This window comes from Tauraco erythrolophus, chromosome 5 (assembly GCF_009769465.1).
Source record: "Tauraco erythrolophus isolate bTauEry1 chromosome 5, bTauEry1.pri, whole genome shotgun sequence".
Taxonomy (NCBI): Eukaryota; Metazoa; Chordata; class Aves; order Musophagiformes; family Musophagidae; genus Tauraco; species Tauraco erythrolophus.
In genome coordinates this window covers 973,234-995,932 of record NC_141469.1, presented here as the reverse complement: position 1 = coordinate 995,932, position 22,699 = coordinate 973,234, and the positions used below count along the sequence as shown (strand labels likewise).

General features: G+C 43.3%; 1 protein-coding gene across 2 annotated transcripts in view; it reads left to right on the top strand.

Moving 5' to 3' along the window:
• Positions 1 to 8,478: 8,478 nt before the first annotated feature.
• Positions 8,479 to 22,699, top strand: part of LOC104374706 (bifunctional methylenetetrahydrofolate dehydrogenase/cyclohydrolase 2, mitochondrial) — a 78,283-nt gene continuing 64,062 nt past the window's right edge. For both annotated transcript variants that reach the window (XM_086611842.1, XM_086611843.1), the window contains exons 1-5: positions 8,479 to 8,618; positions 17,454 to 17,638; positions 18,903 to 19,025; positions 21,672 to 21,824; positions 22,570 to 22,677. In XM_086611842.1, coding sequence (XP_086467968.1) covers positions 8,479 to 8,618; positions 17,454 to 17,638; positions 18,903 to 19,025; positions 21,672 to 21,824; positions 22,570 to 22,677 — 709 coding nt within the window. The remainder of the gene's footprint in view (positions 8,619 to 17,453; positions 17,639 to 18,902; positions 19,026 to 21,671; positions 21,825 to 22,569; positions 22,678 to 22,699) is intronic.

The window sequence follows — 22,699 nt, the reverse complement described above, 5'->3', positions numbered from 1 at the left end:
TTAAATGAACTGCAAACATTTGTAAGATATTTAGAGGTGGCTGGGAAATTGCTTTGCTCTCCATAGCTGCAGACTGTGGAAGCAGAATGCTTTCATGGAGATTTCTCCATGAAATTAGAAATCTCCAGAATTAGAAATCGCTTACTTTACAAGAGTACTCAAGGACAATGACCATTGCCATCTGAGGAACGTGTTGTGGTTTGCAGTGGCCTCTGTGGGTGGCCAGGACCATTTCTTGAGAAGTACACTCCACTTAGCACTAAAAATAGACAAACACCTACTCCAGCACAGACACGGCCAAGGATGTGAGTTCACTGTTCTCTTCCACACGGGAAGAGTGCACTCGGAAACTCACTCGCCAAGGTGGCAACAATTGTTACAGAGTTTGGGGTTTTTTTGTCAGTACTATTTGAATAAGGCAACAGAACACACCGTCAGAGCAGGCACTGCATCCCCAGGGGTTTACACAGTCAGGCTAAAAAAGCAGGGTCTGATGCCCTATGCAGAAATGGCTTTGCACAAAAAGCAATAGCATACAGGTTTTCTGTGTGAAACATCTGGTATCATAAATAAAGCTCACCTACTGACTTCAGAGATTTATCCTAAGCACAGAATCACAGAATGGTTTGGGTTGGAAGGGACCTCAAAGATCATCCAGTTCCAACCCCCCTGCCATGGGCAGGGAAACCCTCCACTACACCAGGTTGCCCAAAGCCCCATCCAACCTGGCCTTGAACACTTCCAGGGATGGGGCAGCCACAGCTTCTCTGGGCAACCTGTGCCAGTGCCTCACCACCCTCAGAGTGAAAAATTTCTTCCTTATATTCAATCTAAATCTCTCCTCTTTCAGTTTAAAGCCATTACCCCTTGTCCTGTCACTACACACCCTTGTAAAAAGTCCCTCTCCATCATAAATTTGTCCTTATCGTTCCTGGCCTGTGTGTCAGCATAAATGTGACTTTTCACCTCAGCCCAGAATCTCCTTTGTGCTCCCACCCGCCAGCAGCACACCTTCTGACACCCACGCTAAATGTGTCACCTCAGCTAAATGCTGTACTCAGTACCTACGTTTGATGCTTCCCTTCGATGGATCGTTGATATTTCCCACATCTATTTTTAGGATATCTTGCATAGACACTTCTATGACTTTTATTATATTAGAGACCCCACCTGGAATACTGCGTTCAGCTCTGGAGTCTCCAACATCAGAAGGACATGGAGCTGCTGGAGCGGGGCCAGAGGAGGGTCATGAAGATGATGTGAGGGCTGGAGCACCTCTGCTATGGAGACAGGCTGAGAGAGTTGGGGCTGTTCAGCCTGGAGAAGAGAAGGCTCCGGGGTGATCTTATAGCAGCCTTCCAGTACCTAAAGGGGGCCTACAGGAAAGCTGGAGTGGGGCTTTTTCCAAGGGTGTGTAGTGACAGCACAAGGGGCAATGGCTTTAAACTGAAAGAGGGCAGATTTAGATTGGATATAAGGAAGAAATTTTTCACTCAGAGGGTGGTGAGGCACTGGCACAGGTTGCCCAGAGAAATTGTACATGCCCCATCCCTGGGCAATAAGGAGATGTTGACATCCCTGACATCCCTGGTCAATAACATGTTCATTTCCTGTCTGTTTCCACAATAACAATGTTCCTGTAATATCCAGATAATAAATATAATACACCTCACAGCAATTATTTTTATTTCAACGAGCTTGCTAGTCCTCTCTTCCTCATTCAATATTACCTTTAAATTCCACCTACAATTAAATTCTAATTAAGATCTCAAAATGTCCAGTTTGCACCGCAAGGAAAACATAATTATGGTAACGGAGTTTTTAAAAACTACAGGGAAAGCAAACAAAGTCAGATCCAGAGAAATGCATGGAACACAGGTTTGCTTTTACAAGGCCTGTTTGTTCTTTGTCAAACAGTGTTTATGTAACTTACCAGATTTTTCTAACTGTCACTTGCACTTTCATTTTGATCAGTATCTTCTGCTTTCCAGGAGCATGCACTCCTCACCATAAGGGTATTAAACTAGATTTTAACTACTACACCATCATGCAAAATGGACCCTTTTTCTTTCTACACCAACTAGAACATATTGATACATTTCTTTGTGAGTTTTCTCCCGTGCCCTTCTCCCTAAGAGACAACACCCAAGATCAACTACATGTTTTCAGGGATTCATTGAAGTGTTTTTCTGTAACTCTCCTGCTGACCCTAGACAGCTGCCAGCACACAGGCTCTCCCACAGTGACAAATCCTTTAGACCCTGGATACCAATTTACCAACCCTCATAAGAACATGAAGTCCCTTCCAAAAAGAAGCGTGCTCAGAGCACCCCGCCGTAAATTTGCCTCTGTCTTTCCCCAAGACCAGCCCACCACGGTGTTTGTAGCTTGTCTCAGGTGGTTTTCAGTCCTTTACAGCCCTGCTCATGATGTTCAGTCCGCTGCTCACCTCAGCCATAAATGCCATCTGCTCAGAACGAAACACCTCTGCTGCCTCCAGAAGCAACGCTTGGGCTGGAACCACCTCTGCTTGCCTGAAAGGAAAAACACAGAACAAAAAGTCAGCCACGGAAAGGTGGAGAATTTCAACCCTCTGTCGGACACAAACTTTGTGCCATAAAAAATATGAAACCAGATATGAGGAGATGGGAATTTGGCACCAGTGGCACATGACTGGTGCCATGTCTCTAATTGCCCACAAAGAAGGATGGTGACAATGTGAAGATTTGTAAGGGAACAGCAACTGTAATACATCCATGACAGCTACTTTGGAGTCTATGTAATTTTTCAGGAATATTTGGGACAGTACACGTTTTCCACAAAGAAAACACCACAAGCTTAGAGAGTCTCTTAAAGACAACATGAGCAATGCAACATCTTTTCTGAATTCTTAACGTGAAAACCATATTGCAAATTGTGACCAGACTCTGCATCATTTCCAGGTGGTTTTAGTGTTTTAAACTCACAAAGTCATCATCTGCAAACCAAAGCAAAAGCAACACAGAATGCTGGTTTTATGTTTCGCTGAGGTATGTTATCAGAAAAATGATTTTCATTTGTGGTTTTCTATTTTTTAATAGAATAAGCTTTCACGTAATATCCACGGGAAGATCTTTTTATCAGCCATAATTTGTAATGCGTGGTTAAACTACATGTTAAAAGTCTTGGCAACGTTTATAATTCTTCATGATTCTTTCAGAATAACCTAAACGAGGACATAAATGCAATTAAGATAAGTCAATCAAGCTTCAGAGAAGCTTCCCACAGCTGAAAATCATCTTCCCTGCTGTTGCACCCACAGCCAAGAGCTCAAGCACGTTGCAATTCAAATAGGCTGCTTGGTTTGTTTGACTAATAACCGAAAACAATTAAAAAGTCAAAATATTGCACACTTGTGCAACTACAGTACAAAATTTGGAGCTCGAATAGCTGTTATTATTAATAATAGTAATAGTCATTACTGTCTACCAGTGATTTTGTGATAACAGAAAACATTGTTTCATTTAAAATGGAATAATTTCCTTGTTTCTCTATGAAAACATGCATTTAAAGAATGCAATAATATTTGTGAAAAGCATTATAAATGTTCATCGCTGTGGTTAATGATTCTTATTTAACTAATTTTTAAAAAAATACCAGAACCTTTGCTCCAAATTTGATCCCACACCAAATGCTAGAATTTTCCTTTTTCAGAGGAAAAAGTACTTTCTATTGTTTCCCCTGTAAGGCTCTTCAGAGTGCAATAGTAAGACACGGTGCAGAGAAAAGGGAAATCTTAATTTATTTTAATCGTGCTAGAGAAAGCCAAGAAAAAAACACATCCAATATTTAGGATCTCTTTAGAAATACAACACACTGTTCCTAAATGACATAATTTACCTAACTCACAACAGGGCTTGCAATGCTGTGCTCTCTTAAGGAGACGTTTCACAGTCAGATCATGCCAATAAATGCCAGTTATTGATCAAAAATGCATCTATCCATAAACTTTAGCACTCTGAGAGCATTCATTTACTGCCATCCGCAGAAAGGGATGCTAAAATAACTAAGATTAAAAACTCGCGTTCAAACAGACTTGGCTGGGAATTTATTCTTTTAGCTTGTGCCTTAAAACTGCATATTTGAGCCAAAATTTTTCTTAACATACAGTGCTGACTGGTAGACCGCGGACTCCTAATAGCTGCACAAAAAGCACAGGAAAACAGTTTTTCAAAGATTGCCTGTGCTTTGCTGTCTGTATTTCTCTTCAAGATCCTAAATATGAATTTCCAACTTGAATCCAGTCCTCTTCCATTTCCTACAGAACAATTTGTGTCTCCCATTTCAGCTGGCAGCTCCGATGACCAGAACTCGTGCTCCTGCTTGCTTCCCTGCCACCAGGAGCAGGTCCTGAGGGAAGATCAGACATGGAAACACGTGGAGTGACTGAGGGCTCCGATTTTACGTTTCCAAAAAATGACTACATAGCGATAGAGGCAGTTAAGGCCATCACTAACGACTGTCACGACATTCAAAGCGAGCTTTGGCTTCCCCAGGAGCGCATTTAGGAAGCCGGCAGCAGGAGGGCTCGGTGTCCTGGCGCTGGGTGCCTCCTGGTGGCCAGCTTCCCTACGGCAGCACAAGCCAGGGAAGGCCAGCGCTCGCCTTTGCGATGATGCTGGCAAAGTCACAGACTCTCTACAGCAACACAAGGTGGAGACACAGTCCGCGTTATTGATGCGCAAAGCCGTATCTGTTACAGAAATCGATAACACAGCTTCTTCCTTGAGCATCTTTTCCAGTTCCAGCAACAGCCATGGCTCTAACTTCTGCTCAGATCCAAAAAATTCCCAGTATTCTGTTGCCGGTGTCCAGGTTTTTCTGGTTGTTGCAGCAAAGTGCTGAAAGCACCAGATGATGGGATCTTGGGCAGAGTTTCTGAAAATACAGCAACACGTTCATCCCAAATACTGCCTTCATCCCGAATACTGGTGTCCTTCAAAAACAGAGGCTGCAGGTGGGGACAGAACTACCACAAAGTTAAAAAAGGCCAGCAATAAATTTTCTTAAAAGACAGAACTTCCCAAGGGTAACAAGTTTTTTTCTCAAACTAAATTTTTCTCAAACTGCTTTTTTTTTTTTAATAAAATTAATTTTTTCCTTAAAACAAGACCGTGAAACACAAGGTGATGCACCTCTCTTCCCAACCTCTTCACCTCGTGCAAACATACACCTTCCAGCAGCTGAGAGGCAAAACAGAGCAGAAAAAAGGGGAGCAGTGGACTGAAAGACATAATATTCCTATAGGATGTAAAAAGGAATTACTCCCAAGTTGTTTTGTAAAGCAGCATTTCCTGAGACAGGTTTTCCCAAGATGAGAGAATGGTTTTCACCAACCAACCACGTTTGTTTATGCTTTGAACCAATTTCATTAGTGCATTTTTGTCGATCACATGCATACTGTTCTTTATTATTGTATTATTAGTTGTATATTCTAAAATTTTATTTTCATAAGATTTTCTATGTAATATTTTCTATGTATGTAATATATAAAATTTCTATGTAATGTGTTCAACAGGTCTTGAGTAACTTGCTCACTTTTTGTGGGCTACACTCTGCAAACTGTCACTTATAAATATTGTTATTATAGTGGTGAGCTTCCATTTTTTTTTTTTTTCAGGAGTGATATGAAAAAGCAGTATGTTATTTTGGTGTGAATGACTGATATTGGCAGCATTTTTTACTATGTGCATTACTACATGTAGCTTCAAGGTGAAACCTGAGGTCGCCAGTGTGGTGCAATTCGATTGCTGTGAAAGTTAATTTAAAATGTTGTGGTGTTTTGATTTGTTTTTGAAGCTGTGATATTTAAGTTCCAAGCTCGAATGCAGTTAGGTCAAGAAAAAAGGTTTCATCCTCGTATTACAGAAATCTATTTTTATTTATCTGTAGGAGTCAGTCTGAATAGCAGGAATCCAGTTGGTTTGCATAAAAGGTAACAGGTAACTTTTTTTTCGTTGCTGTGTTCAGCATCACTGACTGTAAGAATATGCTCACCTACGTTTGCCAAACATTTTGTAACTCATGGACTTCTGAAGTAAAGCAATTCTTCAGTCAAAATTCGCATAGTAAAACTTTATCCAAAGCATTTATAACACAACAGCTTTTTTCTAGTGTAGCAATTTGGTAGAAAAATATGTGGTGGACATTCTGTTTGTGGAAAATTTTAACAACAGCAGTTCGAGGTTTTGTATTCAAGTATACCAAAATAAGTGTGCAAGCTTTTTCATCCCAGACAAAAGGAAACTTTTGACTGAATTCTCTTCTCTGTAAGACCAATTTTTATGATTACTGGTATCTTTTTCATTTCTCTATTGTGTTTTGTTATCCTTATCAGCTTTTCTTTCTTTTAATATCATGCCTACTCTTTGTGATATATATATACACACCTCCTTTGAGTAATCTAGTGCCTTTTTTGCAATTACTTCCAATTCCTTTTCTCATCACTATGTACATTGACAATCCATCTGTATTTGAACATCTCTGTTTTTATGGAACCATCGAGACGATAGTCCTAAAAACCCCAGCATTTCAAAAATGGCTAGATTTTATATTAATGGGCTTAAATTTACTATTTACATGAATAATAATCAGTTCTTTAGAAGCTGGATAGGAAAGATTAGCCTTTGAACATCTTTGTTCTATCTTAAAGATCTACGATTTCTTCAGGACCATAAATTTTCACAGGATTTCCTGCATCCTCGCATGTTCTTTTTTGTCCAAAGGGGATAACAACAAGAAATAATGATGGGAGTAAGGGACAGTGTACGTAACAGTGTCAAAGAATCTGGCACAAACGCCCTTTTTTAAAAAAGCTTTATAACTAATACAGTACAGACACGCTATACGGTGTGTGAAGTTTGGTGTCGCTGCCGTTTAAAGGATGGCAACCTCAAAGGGAAGATTTACAAAATATCTACAATACTGGAAGAGAATAAGAACCTGGGAGGACAAGTCATTAAAAACCAGTACACACGCTGTCTGTGGAAGCACCTGAGCCACGTTCCTTACACAGATCAAAAAATTTGCCAGTACCACAGCAGAAGCTGCAGCCTACTGGTGATCCGTTGTGTCTTTTCAAAGCTTCTGCCAGCTTCACGCAGGAAATGTGCCACCTGCCATGGGCTCAGTGTTGCAGGTGAGGTTGCCCTTGTCACTCTGGTGTGGTTTCTATATGCTCTTGCAGATCTGTTTGGGTTTTAATTCCCTTCTGTGCAGAGGAATTTTTCCGCGCTTCTTAGCGAAAAATCTGCCACAAAGATGACAGAAAGCGCTAACATGGGAGTTGCAGGAAAGTCCAGGAGACTTCCCCTCAGAAGACACCAGAGTGCTGCAGAGAATGGCGAAGGGCATCGGTGCTTCTCGGTGTAGCTTGGAGTTGGTGTCCGCTGTGCCCGTACCGCGCTTTGGCAAGAACGGCCGTTCAAACGGATGCGAACGACGGCACCTTTTGCACCGTCTTCTGCACAGGTTCCCACCACAGTGCCCCGCAGAGGTGGGCAGGGGCTGCACCGCTCGCCCTCTGGGCACACAAGCCTGCAGAGTTTGACAGCCCGGGGCCTGGTGTGCCAGCTCCTGGCCCAATGTGCTAGCCCCGGGCCCGGTGTGCCAGCCTCGGGCTCTGTGTGCCAGCTCCTGGCCCAATTTGCCAGCCCTGGGCACGATTTGCCAGCCCCGGGCCTGATGTGCTAGCCCTGGGCCCAGTGTGCCAGCTCCTGGCCAATTTGCCAGCCCTGGGCCTGGTTTGCCAGCCCTGGGCCTGATATGCCAGCCCCAGGCCCGATGTGCCAGCCCCAGTTTGCCAGCCCCAGGCCCAGTTTGTCAGCCCAGGCCCGATGTGCCAGCCCCGGTTTGCCAGCCCCAGGCCCAGTTTGTCAGCCCAGGCCCGATCTGCCAGCCCCGGGCACAATTTGCCAGCCCAGGGCCCGATATGCCAGCCCCAGTTTGCCAGCCCCAGGCCCAGTTTGCCAGCCCAGGCCCGATATGCCAGCCCCGGGCCCCGTTTGCCAGCCCTTGGCTCGATTTGCCAGCCCCGGTTTGTCAGCCCCAGGCCCAGTTTGTCAGCCCAGGCCCGATTTGCCAGCCCCGGGCCCGGTTTGCCAGCCCCTGCCTCGATTTGCCAGCCCTGGGCCCGCTTTGCCAGTCCAGGGCCCGACGTGCCAGCTCCTTGCCCGGTTTGCCAGCTCCAGTCCGATTTGCCAGCCCCGGGCCCGCTTTGCCAGCTCCTGGCCGGATATGCCAACCCTGCGCGCGGTGTGCCAGCCCCCTCACGGGGGTGACGGCCTGCCCACAGCCGTGCCCCCGCTGCCAGCGCCGCCCCCTCCGTTCCGCCGGGCGCCGTACCCGTGCCGCCCCTCCGCGCCCCGCCCCGCCGCGGCCCCCGGGCCCCGCTACTTGCCCGCGGCTCGTCCTCTCACCTCTCGGTCCGCCGGCGGCGACATGGCGGTGGCCGCCTTGTCCTCCTCTTCTTCCTCAGTGCTGCGCCCGGGCTTGGCGCCGCTCAGGAGATGGCGGACCTTCCCGCGCCCGGCGCCGCGCGCCTCCTGCAGCACCAGCAGCGACCCTCGCAGCGCCGCCAGGTACGCCCGGGGTGTGTGTGGCGGGGGGGCGACATCTTCCTCGCTCCCTCCTCCTCCTCGTCGGGCAGCCGCCGCGCGCGGCGCGGCCGTTTAACGATCGCGCTGGACGCCCGCGGCCGCGGGCGTCCAGCGCGACCGTTAAACGGCCGCGTCGCGCGCGGCGGTCGCCACAGTCCTGAGGGGAGGAAAGGGCAGCGCGGCCCGGCCAGCCTCGTCCGCCGCTCCGGGCTGGCCGCCCCGGCTGAGGTGCGGTTCTCCCCGGGGAGAAAGGGGCTCGGAAGGGCGGGAGGAGGGTGCTGGGCTTCCCGCCGCCGCCCCGAGGGCGATCGCGCTGTTTGCTGCCGGTAGTGAGCGTCTCGGTTGATTTACGCAGAATTAATATCTATATTTTGCCTTTTTTTTTTTAATTTTTATCTGTGGTTTTTCTCGGCGTCGGCGGGTGATTTGTTTGAAAATATTTGCAGGAGAATGTTGGTGTCTCGCTGTGCTCGGCGGGGCGGGGGCTGCGGTGCCCCTGTGTTCCTGAAAAAAAAAAAAAAAAAAAAAAAGGGGGGGGGCAAATTTTTAAATAAAAGTGATAGTAATTTAAATAAATCCGAGGGCTGGAGCACCTCTGCTATGGAGACAGGCTGGGAGAGCTGAGGCTGTTCAGCCTGGAGAAGAGAAGGCTCCGGGGGGACCTTCTAGCACCTTCCAGTGCCTAATGGGACTACTGGAAAGCTGGAGAGGGGCTTTTTCCAAGGACATGTAGTGACAGGACATGGGGAAATGGCTTTAAACTGGAAGAGGGGAGATTTAGATTGGATATAAGGAAGAAATTTTTCCCTCTGAGGGTGGTGAGGCACTGGCACAGGTTGCCCAGAGCAGTTGTGGCTGCCCCATCCCTGGAAGTGTTCAAGGCCAGGCTGGATGAGGCTTTGGGCAACCTGGTGTAGTGGAGGGTGTCCCTGCCCTTGGCAGGGGGGTTGGAACTGGATGATCTTTGAGGTCCCTTCCAACCCAGACCATTCCATGATTCTGATTCCAAATAAATAAACAAGCCCCGCACAGTCGTGCTGTGTCTCAGCTCAGCAGGTCACAAGTGCACGGAAAGCGTTGCCTTTGCTCTGCGTTCTCAGACATGCAAAGATGAGTGAGCTCTACTGCGACAGCTGAAATAAGCGTCCGATCTCCCAAATATTCTGTATATCCTGGACAAAAGAGGATTCGATTCCGCTGGCTTTGGCGCAAGTAGCTGTGTTTCTAGAACGGCACGTGCCGCCTTCTCTTCCTTGCTGCTCGTAACTGCGTTTTCCAGTTCTGCAAGAGGTAGAAGCTCCTGTAATACCGATTTTACAGAGATTTTCGTGTGGGGTGTGTGGGACTGAGAAAATCCTGTTGTGATTGTGAAAATCCTATTGTGCCCCATATGATTCTGGGCTTTTAGTGTATAAATTGATCTAAAATAGCCGCTGGCATCTTTATCTCTGTAATGCCCTGCAAGTCGCTGGATGCAGTGACAAGGAAGATTCTGTACGTGAATGGTTCTGCTGTAAACCCACACTGGGTTCGGAGCAAGAGCATCCCTGAGGGGGCAGGGTGATAGTGGGACGGGATGGCATAGCAGGTGTGTGTATGAAATATGTCATTACACCTAGTCAAGTTGTTCATGTGGATAAAATTTAAAATGATACTTCACTTGTTAATTTTGGTGTCTTGAGTGGTTCGATGCAGTGTAACCTTCCTGTGCAGCTGATGCTTTACTTTTTTTGTGTAGTTCTTGTGTAATACTTCCATCGAAGGACTTAAGCTATCTAGATGCTAAACCTAAGCAGCATCAACACATTATAATATTTGCTATTTTTGTATTTGACAGTGTGAATAATTTTCTTTACATGAGAAACTTTTTACACAGGCTTTTTAGCTAGTAAATAAAAGATTTTGAAGAGCATGACAGTGCAACTAAGGAAAATGGCAAGGTATTGGAAGTTTGTCCTTAGCTATGTATTTAAAGATTGGGCTTTTTTGTTGGTTGTTGTTTTTTTTTTCTCCTGTGAGAGTTAAGTTTATAACTGGATGGCTTCGCTGAGACAGAGTTCTGAAGGTCCAAATAACAAATGTGATAGTATTTACTGAGTTGTAGTATTCTTCTTAATATTTATTTAATGTATGAAAATGCTAGTCGATGCATAGAAGATAAATAACAGTCATATTTAGGAAGTCACAGTTGTTTCCAACGTGACCATTCTTTTACTTAAACTGGTTGCCCAAGAGGTTGGTAGAACTGGAAGGTGAGCTGAAGTGTATTTTGTGCAGCGGGTGTGTATGAGCATGCTGCTGCTTCATATTTACTTGGTGAATTCTCAGCACCTTATGTATCACATTTGGAGAAACATTCAGAGCTTTAATGGGTGTTGAGGAGGTTCAGAGACTCTAAAAATGTGGATGATGAATCGATGGTGACTATGTGGCAGACAGTGGGTTCCTGATGAAATATACTTCATAAAAATAAATCAGCTATGCTACATACACAGTGATGTTAGTGCAATGTTTTGTTACTTTTGAGAAGGTAATTGCTGGAGTCTTGAAGGACAGAGAATAATCTTGGAAGGAGGAGAACTAGAAACTTAGGCATTTGGGATGGTAAATGACAGTGTGTTGCCACCTCATTAGTTTCTTTTTTTTTAATATTTGCATCTAACCCCAGAAATGCTTTCTGCTCTTTAGCCCCTGGCATTTAAGCAAGTTTCTTTCAGAAGATAGCACCAAGAATGCTGTGGTGGTGGTTTAGGTGCAGTTAAAATGTGTAGACAGTTTGTTGTTTGTTTGGGTTTTGTTTCCCCCAGATGTGCTGGCAGCAGCTGTCTGTTTCCAGGTATGGTCTCATTTCAGCAAAGTGTTCTTTTCAAGAAATGGATCAGCTATGCTATGGGTGGGATAATGCTCCCGACAGTTTGTTCATGCTTCTAGGATTAGCTGGTTTGGGGTTTGTTTTTTTTTTCCCAGCTTAAAGACTAGCAGAGGAATTAAGTTGTTTCAGAAGTTACTGCTGTGCATTTCTCTCATGTGCTCTTAGGGTACTATTCTAAAATTCTGAATGTTCTACCATCCCTGTGTCTATAAAATCCAAACAAGTGTCTCCGAATAAAGATGGCATCTGCTGGCTTTTAGATATTTTCCCCATGTGTTGAAATGTTAAACGTTTCTCATGTTTGAATGTGCTGATAAACAGACAAATACGCATCTTATTAATATAAAAAACATTAATCGTGTTATTTTACTCTGGTTGTGTAGTTTCTTATAGTAGAGACAGAGAGCAAAACTGGGTTTAGACTGTCTGAGAAAGTGTGGTGGGTTGGTTTTTTTCCTGAACGTGTGGACTTGTTCCACAACCCGAACAGATCAGACTGGCAGCACTTTGAAAACCAGTCCAATTTTAGCATAAAACCAGAATGCTTTATTGTTTTTGCAAATGACTTCGAACTGCTTTCGTCATGGCAAACAAATTCAATGTATATTGACATCAATGTTCAGCGCATTTGTGTAGAGATATAGTTCTGGATGCTCGGGATAGTCAGGCAAAGAAAAAGATTACTGCTGAAGGATGTCAAGATTTCATTCTCTTAATACTGAATCAAACATTGTTTAATCTACTAAGGCTTCCCCCCACCCTCTTCCCTCGCTCTTCTCCCCAGAGAGATTTTTCTCTCTGCATGTAAAACCACACTTCTGTTGCCCACTAGTTAAAGCATGTTTCCATGATGTACTATATTTCTACTCTTATCTTAAAATTCTAGATGAAATTGTAAACCCACTAGACCTAGTAATAGTCAAGAGAAATAATAAATACTGGTTTCTTTCTACAAAATAGAGGTAAAATACCATCACATACTTGGGTTATTTTGTGTGTCAACCAAAGTTTGAGCAACAGAAGTTGAAGCAGCCAAGCACTAGTTGTAAGAATAAAGTAATTAAGGGGATTAAATTTAATCTATTGAAACCTTTTGTAGAAAGAACAGTATGCCGTCTTGCTGTAATGGTGACTGGTGAGACAAATCATCATGAAGACTGAAATAAGGCATTTTAGGACATTTCTAGACAGTCTTCATGCCTACCACCTGTTGAAGTTTGGAGGTTTCAGTTTGTGTAACTGACGTGTCTAAGGTTAAGTGTAAACACTAAGTACTCCTGTTAATTTCTTTTTTATTATTTAGTAAAGTAGACCAGCAGAATATCAAGGCATGAATAGATGCTAGTTGTGGAGTACCTAGCTATTTAAAAGAAGAGCATAATAATCTTTGTATTCTAAGTAATGTGGTGGTTGTTTTACCTTTGATTTTGGCCTTGGACATCTAAAAATTGGGGTGCTGACTGATTCAGAGCGAAACTATTTGCTGTATATGATGGTGACACACATTCTCAGATCTATTTGAACACTTCTACTAGGAAACATTCAAGAAACACTGACCGTTTCGACCAGAGCAGTGATTGTAGCAGTCGAGGTATTTACTGCGTGGTTACGGGGTGGCTTTTTCAATGGATTTCTGGGGAGCTTTTCGTAGGTTGGGACTCATGGCAGCTGGGACACTTCGTTTCTGAACCATTACCAAAATTGTTAGCTGTGTTCCGAAAAAGATTTGCTTTACTGACGTAGCGATATTGGTAAACGGGGGGTGGTTGAGCTTATGTGGCTCAGGATAGATGTAAGATCATCAGCTATGAGCAGGTGGTGGGGGAAGCTTTCTAGTCTTAAACAAATTGTAAAATGTAGAGGAAACATAAATCAGGGGAGTTGATGGTTTTGCCTTCCTTAAAACAGAGAACAGCGCATCTGTAACTTGACAGGCTTTTTGTGACTGTGTAGGATACGAAGCTGACCTTTCACACTTCATTTTCTGATTATTTGGTAATTTGAGTTCTCTGTGGTTCACGATCAGCCTCCAAACAAAAGACAGAGTTTTATTTAAAGATTTCTTTTCCCTTTGCTTTGTCTTCTTTGAGATTCTCCTTGAGACCTGGAGTCATTTTCATAAACATTTACCATACGTACTATTTGCCAGCTCCCTTCCCAGCACTTTCCTCCAAGTGGTGGGAGTGCCAGGAGAGGGTAGCTTTTCTAAAGTAGGGCCATCCCGTAACTTCTTGCTAAGGTGTAATCGTACTTGTTTCTTCTACATATGTGAACTAATCTGAAATCATTTTGATCTTCTATACCTGAGCTGGCTGCCCCAGAGTAGTAATTTTTAAGCGTAGTTTTAACTTGAAACATTTCTGTCTTCAGGCAGGTTTGTGTCTTTTATAGTTGGCTTCAGCTGAGACTGGTAGAACGTGCTGTTTAGTGTCTGCAGAAGGATCCAGGTGTTGAAGACCTTATTGCAGCACCTCCTGGCTGGGCTGTACTACGCGTGTTTTGTCCTAGCTAATAATGTGTGTGTGTGAGAGGGGGTTTTCTTCTGTATTTGTGTGTGCGTGTATGGTTTTGCGTTTTTAGCGCTGTGTTTCATAGAATCACAGAATCACAGAATGGTTTGGGTTGGAAGGGACCTCAAAGATCATCTAGTTCCAACCCCCCTGCCATGGGCAGGGACACCCTCCACTTCACCAGGTTGCCCAAAGCCCCATCCAACCTGGCCTTGAACACTTCCAGGGATGGGGCAGCCACAGCTTCTCTGGGCAACCTGTTCCAGTGCCTCGCCACCCTCAGAGTGAAAAATTTCTTTCTTATATCCAATCTAAATCTCCCCTCTTTCAATTTAAATCCATTTCCCCTTGTCCTGTCACTACACGTCCTTGGAAAAAGCCCCTCTCCAGTTTTCCTGTAGGCCCCTCTTTCTGTTTGTTTGCTTTGGTTTTGATCCTTGGATGTCTGAGGAGATTGAACGTTAGAGAGTTGACAATGGTCAAGCTTAAGCGAGGACAGATCTTGAAAACTTATTGAGTCTGTGGCTAGGATTTAAGGAAGAGACACGCACTCGAAGTTCTTTGCTTGAAGATTAGGGAAACCTGCCCTTTGGCTATGCATTTAGTGTGAGAGTAGCGTAGAAATGCGATACACGTTCATATGGACTGAAAATCTTTTTTGGCATCAAAATGTTGTCAAATCCTTGTATTCTTAAATGTATCTGGCATTGCTGCACAGGTGAGCATTCATGATTTATTTGGTGTAATAAGTCCATGGAAAGAAGTGTCTTGTGCCAAAGGCATGTGTAGCTAAAACGTAAATAATGACCATGAGAGAGAGACGTCTGTGAAAATGAATACAGGAAAAGAATAAAACCAATCTGCTGGCTTAATTATTTTTTTATATATATATTGAAGTTAGTACAGGAACTTGTGTTGGGAAGTAGCTAAGGCTGGTGTAAAGTTGAAGAAAGCAAGGTATTCGGGTTTTTTGTGTGCTAAGTATGTTTCTAATACTTTGCTTTCCTGACAAAGAGTCAGATACTCAGCAGAGTGTGTTTTTCTTTTTTTTTTAATACCAGGCACTGTGATTTTTTTTCTTCTTTATTTTAATTTTTTTAAGTTATAATGATACCAAGAAGGTGTCATGATTACTCATTTGGACTCCTTGCTAAACTCTGCCAGTTACAAACAGTAGTTGTGTTGAATTAATTTATTCAGTTCAAAGCAGAGGTTACAAGCTGTATGTGTGTATACAGCCGCACGGTCATTAGGAGAGGACTGAACTTGTCCACTAGTAACTTTAACTTTGGGTCTGTCTTGGTAGTTCTGCTTCTTGGGACTTGGTGTTATTTTACTGCATTTTTACACATAGAATGATATTTACTTTCTTGTTACAATGGCAGATGATCACGCCGAGAAACGCGGTTAACTCTGTGCATGTATCGTGTTAGGATTCTTGGAGTTTCTCGGAGAAGATGAGAGGTTCAAGTGTAGATAAAAGCTTGAACTGTGGTGGGATATGTCCCATGGACAGGTACAAGGTGAGGAGCTTACCTTATAGTGAGCAGGCAGGCGGGAAGATGGAGAAGGCTCCAGAGACCAGGAGAGCAACCAAGGTACGATAAAGCTGATGCTTGGAAGATGTGAATGAAATAGTAGTTAAGTCCTGCTGTTCAGTGGAGATGCACTCCATCTGTGAGCAGCTAGCTGGAGAGGTGAGCGTGGGAAACTGGTAAAAGACATAAAGAGCTTTGCCAAAGGGTAAGTCTTAATATTATTTTCACCAAAGTGTCGTTCGAGAGTGAGGATAGGGCTTGGAATTCGACCTCCGTTCCATTCTGCAGTGCCTCTGGATCGCTGTTAAGGTTTACCTTGCATGCCGTTTGAAAGAAACTTGATTTTTAAATCCATTTTGGGGGTCATCATGTTACTGCTTACAGTTTGTTCCTTGATTTGAAGAGGTCGAGCAGTAGTAGAAATTAGAGAGTTGGGTACTCTTATTTCCAAGGCAGAAAAACGCGGTTTCAGCTATCTTGCACTTTTGTATGTAGCAGAGCCCTCACAGAACCGTTCTTCAGTAACCTAAAATGTGGGCTGCATTTCTTCATTGACCAGTCAGATGTAGACGTTAAGTTATATAAGAACACAGATAGTCTGTAATTTTAGATGGTCTTATGATTGTCCTGTGCTGTGTGGTGTCATTGTCGCTGCTGCTGTTTCACCCCCCTACTTTTGTCCTCCCACACCCTGTGTGTTTAGCTTCTTCGGCCATGAATACTTAATAAGAATGGTTGAAACTGCACAAATTGCTGAAATAAGTAAAATGTAACTCACTCTTTTTGGCTCCTTAAACCTATGCTTTTGAATCTTGCAGAACACCACGTTATAAACCAGATCAGTGATGATGCTTTCTTGCTCTGTAGCTTTCTGTAGCTTTCTGTCTCTTCCTGCTTTCTCCCCTCTGAGCATCTCCACCACCAAGCAATAAAGTTACTAATTAAAGGCTGCATATCTAATTAGCATGTGAAAGTTATACATGGTGGTGGTCTCTTGTTTGTGTGTTGGTGGATTGTGTGAGGGGGTTCCAGGTCCTTGGCTGGGGAGATGATCTCAGCAATGATAGAGGGGAAAGAGAGGGGCTGAGGAGTTCTGGGACAAGTTCAAGGCACAAGACTCTCTTTTTTCTTATGCTTTTCTACATGGGTAGGGCAATGATTGTGGGCCCTCCACCCAAGAAGGATGTTTTTCTGCTGTAGTGATGGTTGAGGGGCAGAGTGAGGTTACTGGAAGAATAGGAAATTAAAAGGACAACAGAAAGAGGGCAGATTTAGATGAGATATAAGGAAGAAATTTTTCACTCTGAGGGTGGTGAGGCACTGGAGCCAGGCTGGATGAGGCTTTGGACAGCCTGATGTAGTAGAGGGTGTCCCTGGCCATGGCAGAGGGGTTGGAACTGGATGATCTTTGAGGTCCCTTCCAACCCAAACCATTATGTGATTCTGTGGTTCTATGACTTAAGTCCTAAGAAATCTGAGAAATAGTATCGTGTAGGATTGGACAAAAGAACAGTGTGAATAATCCCTTGTCAAATGGATTTTGGAAGGGTATTTGGGAAGGGAGGTGGATAAAAATTCCTTAAAACAGAAAAACTTAGGGGCATGAATGTTCCCAAATGCAGGAGGTCATAGACACGTTCAGCCTGGCCAGCTCTGTGTGTTGGGAGGGTGGGATGTGGCAGGGGAGCTCCTCTTTGGGATGCACTGATGGCACATTCCTGCCCTTCAAATCAGAGAGTGGGGAAACACTTACAGTGTTTTTGGAGGAACATTTGAAACACTGGCAAATTAACTAACCAAAGTGTTTGCAAGTATTAAACACGGTGGATCACGCACTTAAAAGTGTCTTGTTTATGAAATTTTAGACCTAAATGTTGTGTATTTTTTGTCTTTGTAGCGATGAAGCGACTGTTATCTCAGGGACAAAGCTTGCTGAACAAGTTTTGAAAGAAGTTCAGAGGGATGTAGACTCGTGGATATCCTTTGGAAACAAGAGACCTCATCTCACTGTTGTATTAGTGGGAGACAATCCAGCTAGTCATATCTATGTCAGAAACAAGATAAAAGCAGCTGCAGCTGTAGGTATGTGTTCTGTAACATAAATGATCCTTTGGTAAGCACAAGACACTGTCATTTAAAACTAAAAATTAAAAAAAACGTGGGGGAACCCCCTTTGTATGTTAAATTAATCTGCAGTGTTTTCTTCCTCGTCTTCTCTGATGAACCTGAAGAAAAGAAGTTGAACTGACATGTGAAGAAAGTAGTTTTAAGGGCACATGAATGGTAGTCGTCAAGTTCAGTTCCACATCTTAAGGTGTTGTTTGGAAACAGTTTGTACCCTTACCGTTAGAGACTGGAAACTGGAAGTTTTTTGACAGTTTAATATCTTAACTGGCTTTGAGAAGCTTGGTGAATAACGATAATAAGAGAGAAATTATGTCAGTTTTTAGTTGTTTCTGCAAGGCACTTGGATTATTTTTTAATACGAAGTGCTTGCTTAAGAGCTGGCCTCCTCAGTACCTGTTAGATTCCTTCTTTTATATGTGGATTTTCAGCCCACCTCCAACTGTGGTAGCAAACACTACTACCCCAGAATTGATGAGAACAGTGATTAAGTAACCAATTTCACAGGAAGATACTGAGAAGATCCTTTTTCTTCTTAGTATCAATAATTTCTTCATGATGTCAATCTTCATGTGCATCTGCTGTGTCTCCTGGAATATCCATCCTATCGCTTTAGGTCCGCAGTAGAGCCTGGCAAACCGATCCAAACCCAGGGCTTCGCAGCTCGGAATATGAAGGGCAAAATATAAAATCAAACAGTAAAGCAAAGTGACTGTTTACCCGGGGTAAAGCCCTGGCACTTCAACATCTGGTCTCCAAAGCAAAGAGTATTGTAGCCTAAACAGGGAACTTCAGTGTGTTGCTATCCCTGAAACTCCAATCTTGTGAAGTAACTCGAAAAGTTTTCTATTCTAATAAGTTTTGTCCCACAGAAGTAGAAAAGCTGTCACATAAAGTGCCAGTAATGCTCATTTAGCTTTATCTGCTCAGTTTTAGTTGTAATTCTCAAGGGCACGTTTGTAAAAAAGTTGCATGCTTTATTTTCCAGTTCTTTCTAAACTTTTGTTTAATTTTGGAGCTGCTGTGTCCAACTATAGATTTTAATTTTTTCCCCCATATGTTTGTCATAAGATTGTACTTGACATCTAGAAATACAGCCTTAAAGACAGTGAAAGCAGAATTTTTAGCAAGTCCTCCATAGTTATTTACAACATATTTTTAGACTGTCCGTAGATTAATTTCCTGATACTAATATATGTCTTCTGTTTTTGGTTTTTATCAGGCATTTCTAGTGAGATCATATTGAGGCCTAAAGACATTTCTCAGGAAGAGCTCTTAGATATGACGGTAAAACTCAACAAGGATTCAGCAGTTAGTGGTATATTAGTTCAGCTCCCTCTCCCAGGTAGGTGGCATCTTTTGTCCAGCTCCTTACATCCATACATCCAGTCAGCATCAGAGGAAAGAGTTTGGCAGTTTTGGATTGCAAGTGTATCTTGGTGACGTAAGAAGCTCTTGAAAGAGGACATGGGTAATGAGGGAACAGTCGAGATGTTAAACTTCTCCTTGCATGCTAGCCTGCCGTTCATTTTGAACAAAAAAATCAAATTAAATTGTGAGAATCATTTCATATTGTCAACCTTGCCTTTTTTAGAAGTTGTCAGAAAGCTTTTCTCAGAATTTCCCTACGCACACTAACTTTATCCAGTATTGTTGGTTTGGGTTTTTTATTTTTTGTTTTGTTTTTAACATGTTGCACTGTTTTGCCTGGACCTCCAAGACCTTTGTCATATTTTACTCCTCTGTATGATGCCAAGTTACGCTATCTAGCAGCTGGTGCTGCAGCATCCCTTACAGTGATTCCAGGTTTTGCCTTAAACATTTGTTCATGTTCTCTATGGTGTCCCTCATGTTCCAGGTGAGCTTTGGGCTAAAGTCCTAAAAGCCTTTATTATATTCTAGTTTTTTAATTCCCTTCTCCTAATTTATAATAAAATCTCTCTGAAATATCACTTGGCAGTAGTTGGCAAAATGATATTTTGGCAGTGCTAAAACTTGCAATTTTTATCTAAATCTACATAAGTCATCTTAGTTCAACCACTGTGCGCTTCTTAATGGAGAGGTGCCTTAATTACTAGAGTCATGATAACAAATCATAGAATCATAGAATGTTTTGAGTTGGACAGGACCTCAAAGATCATCCAGTTCCAACCCCCCTGCCATGGGCAGGGACACCCTCCACTACACCAGGTTGCCCAAAGCCTCATCCAACCTGGCCTTGAACATTTCCAGGGATGGGGCAGCCACAGCTCCTCTGGGCAACCTGTTCCAGTGCCTCACCACCCTCTGAGTGAAAAATTTCTTCCTTATATCTAATCTAAATCTCCCCTTTTTCAATTTAAAGCCATTTCCCCATGTCCTGTCACTACACGCCCTTGTAAAAAGTCCCTCTCCAGCTTTCCTGTAGGCCCCTTTAGGTACTGGAATGCTGCAATAAGATCAGCCCAGAGCCTTCTCTTCTCCAGGCTGAACAGCCCCAACTCTCTCAGCCTGTCTCCATAGCAGAGGTGCTCCAGGCCTCAGATCATCTTGGTGGCCCTCCTCTGGACCTGCTCCAGCAGCTTCATGTCCTTGTGTTGGGGACTCCAGAGCTGAACGCAGTATTCCAGGTGGGGTCTCACGAGAGCAGAGCAGAGGGGCAGAATCACCTCCCTCGACCTGCTGGCCACGCTACATTGGATATAAGGAAGAAATTCTTCACTCTGAGGGTGGTGAGGCACTGGAACAGGTTGCCCAGAGAAGCTGTGGCTGCCCCATCCCTGGCAGTGTTCAAGGCCAGGTTGGATGAGGCTTTGGGCAACCTGGTGTAGTGGAGGGTGTCCCTGCCCATGGCAGGGGGGTTGGAACTGGATGATCTTTGAGATCCCTTCCAACCCAAACCATTCTATGATTCTATGGTTGTATTGTTATATGAAAGAGGCAAAAAATAATCCTTCTGAGATGGAAGTAAAGCTGGAATTATAATCCTGGAAGCAGTTTTGGACGTTATTAAACAATGAGGCAGTAGACTAGAACGTTCCTGCTTATTGCAAGGGCAGTTGGACTAGATGAGTTTTAAAGGTCCCTTCTAACCCAAACTATTCTATGATTCTAAAATTGTGACTGAGGTACCAGTGGGTAACGACATTTATTAAACCCAGTTTGCTTCTGGGTCAGTATGGGGATGTTTTGCAGAGCTGTTCCCCTGCAGCGTCTGTACGTACACAAGCTTTGTACTTGGGTTTGTAACTGTGCAGAGGGAGGACTGGCTAACGCATAGATTTTCCATTTAGTTCCAGTGTTTATGCAGTGTAAGCTTCAAGCTGTTGCAGACCTGTCCCATATCAATAGTGCATAAGAAAAATGTGCATTAAGAAAAGAGATGAATGATAAATTACGTGCAGGTCTTGTCATTTAAACCATGCTTAGTTTTCTAGCTTATCAATATCGAACAATAGTGTGCGTCTCACAGTTTTCCAGTGAAGTAAGATATGTTTTGGTCCTACTGTTAGCAAATTACTAAAACCAGCTGTATTGTAAAATGGAAAACAAAAGCTAGGCCTGCAAAGTTATTTCACCTTACGTTTTCTGTACATGTGTTTAAAACTGAGCTCGTGTATCCTTGGTGATCATAGAAACAGGCAACATGCACAATAACTTTTTTTCTATGATTTTTTTTTTTGATATCTAACTCTTCCCGAATGCAGAGGTGACTCTGAAGTGTCTTGCTCAAACAGTTATTTTTGTAGTTACTAAGTCATCCTTCTTAGCTGACTATCAGCCTCTCACATTTTGACTGGATCTGTTGTATTAGCAGTGTCACAAACGGAAGGAATTTTCAGTAGAGGAGTTTAAAAAGTGAAGTTGTAACTGCTGCCTGGAGAGGGGGAGTGTAGCTTATTCATCACGAATAACAGTAATTACCCTGACTAGCCCAAACCTGCGTGATTCTCTGTAGTGATTCAGGCAGTATTGCTGAAGAACCGTAATGCCAAAGCCATGTGTTTTCCAGATCACATAGATGAACGAGCGGTTTGTAACGCTATCGCGCCTGAAAAGGATGTGGATGGATTCCATATCGTGAATATTGGACGTCTGTGTCTTGATCAGCCTTCCATAATTCCTGCCACTGCTGCTGCTGTGTGGGAAATCATAAAACGGACAGGTGAGAAACGGAACTGTGCTGAGACTCTTCTTCTCTTGGAAGATGAGTGAAGGATCATGTCAGGTGTGAGGTAGAAGGTGTAGCTTGTCTAAATGGGTCGGGCTGACTGAAGAACAAACATACAGGATTCATCTAAATAATATGGAGGTGCCAGGTAGATGAGGTCTTTGGCCAGCAGCAGACCTACTGAGTAAGTGTGGACAGTAGTCAGCGTAGAATACTTGTTGAAACATTTTGGTAACTTATTTTCTGCATTTTATAACGTTGCAGTGAACTTTCTATGATATTACTGACCTCCTGATTATTTTTCGAATAAAAGATTTGAATGCATAAATTCTCGTAGGGGCAGGGGAAGAAGGAAGAACAAAAAAGGGAACATTTATTTCCATAGTAGAAGGGGAAAAGAATGCATATGTATTCAGCAGATATCGTCAGTATAATACACGTGCTCTTATTGGTAGGTGTAAGAGCTTCCGTGTGCCTTTGTGGTCGGAGAAGAGAAATTAAGTCCCTCCAGAGGGTGCTTCAGATAACCTGAATGAGTTGCCACTTCTGTTTCTCTAAGGTGAAAGCTGAAAATTGTTTTGTGGATTCATCCCTCCTCAAGTTCAGCATCGTGGGTTTTCAAGTCACGGTGACATCAGCAGTCCACAGCAGCAAACAACTATGTCTTGGGGTCGAGAAGAAGGGTTTAGGTATATCAGTTTTTTCATAGTTTTTTTTTCTCTTTTTTTTTCCCTATAAGGAATACAAACATTTGGAAAAAATGTTGTTGTAGCTGGAAGATCTAAGCATGTTGGAATGCCTATTTCAATGCTTTTGCATACTGATGGAGAGCATGAAAGGCCTGGAGGTAAGTCCATGAATGTTGTTCT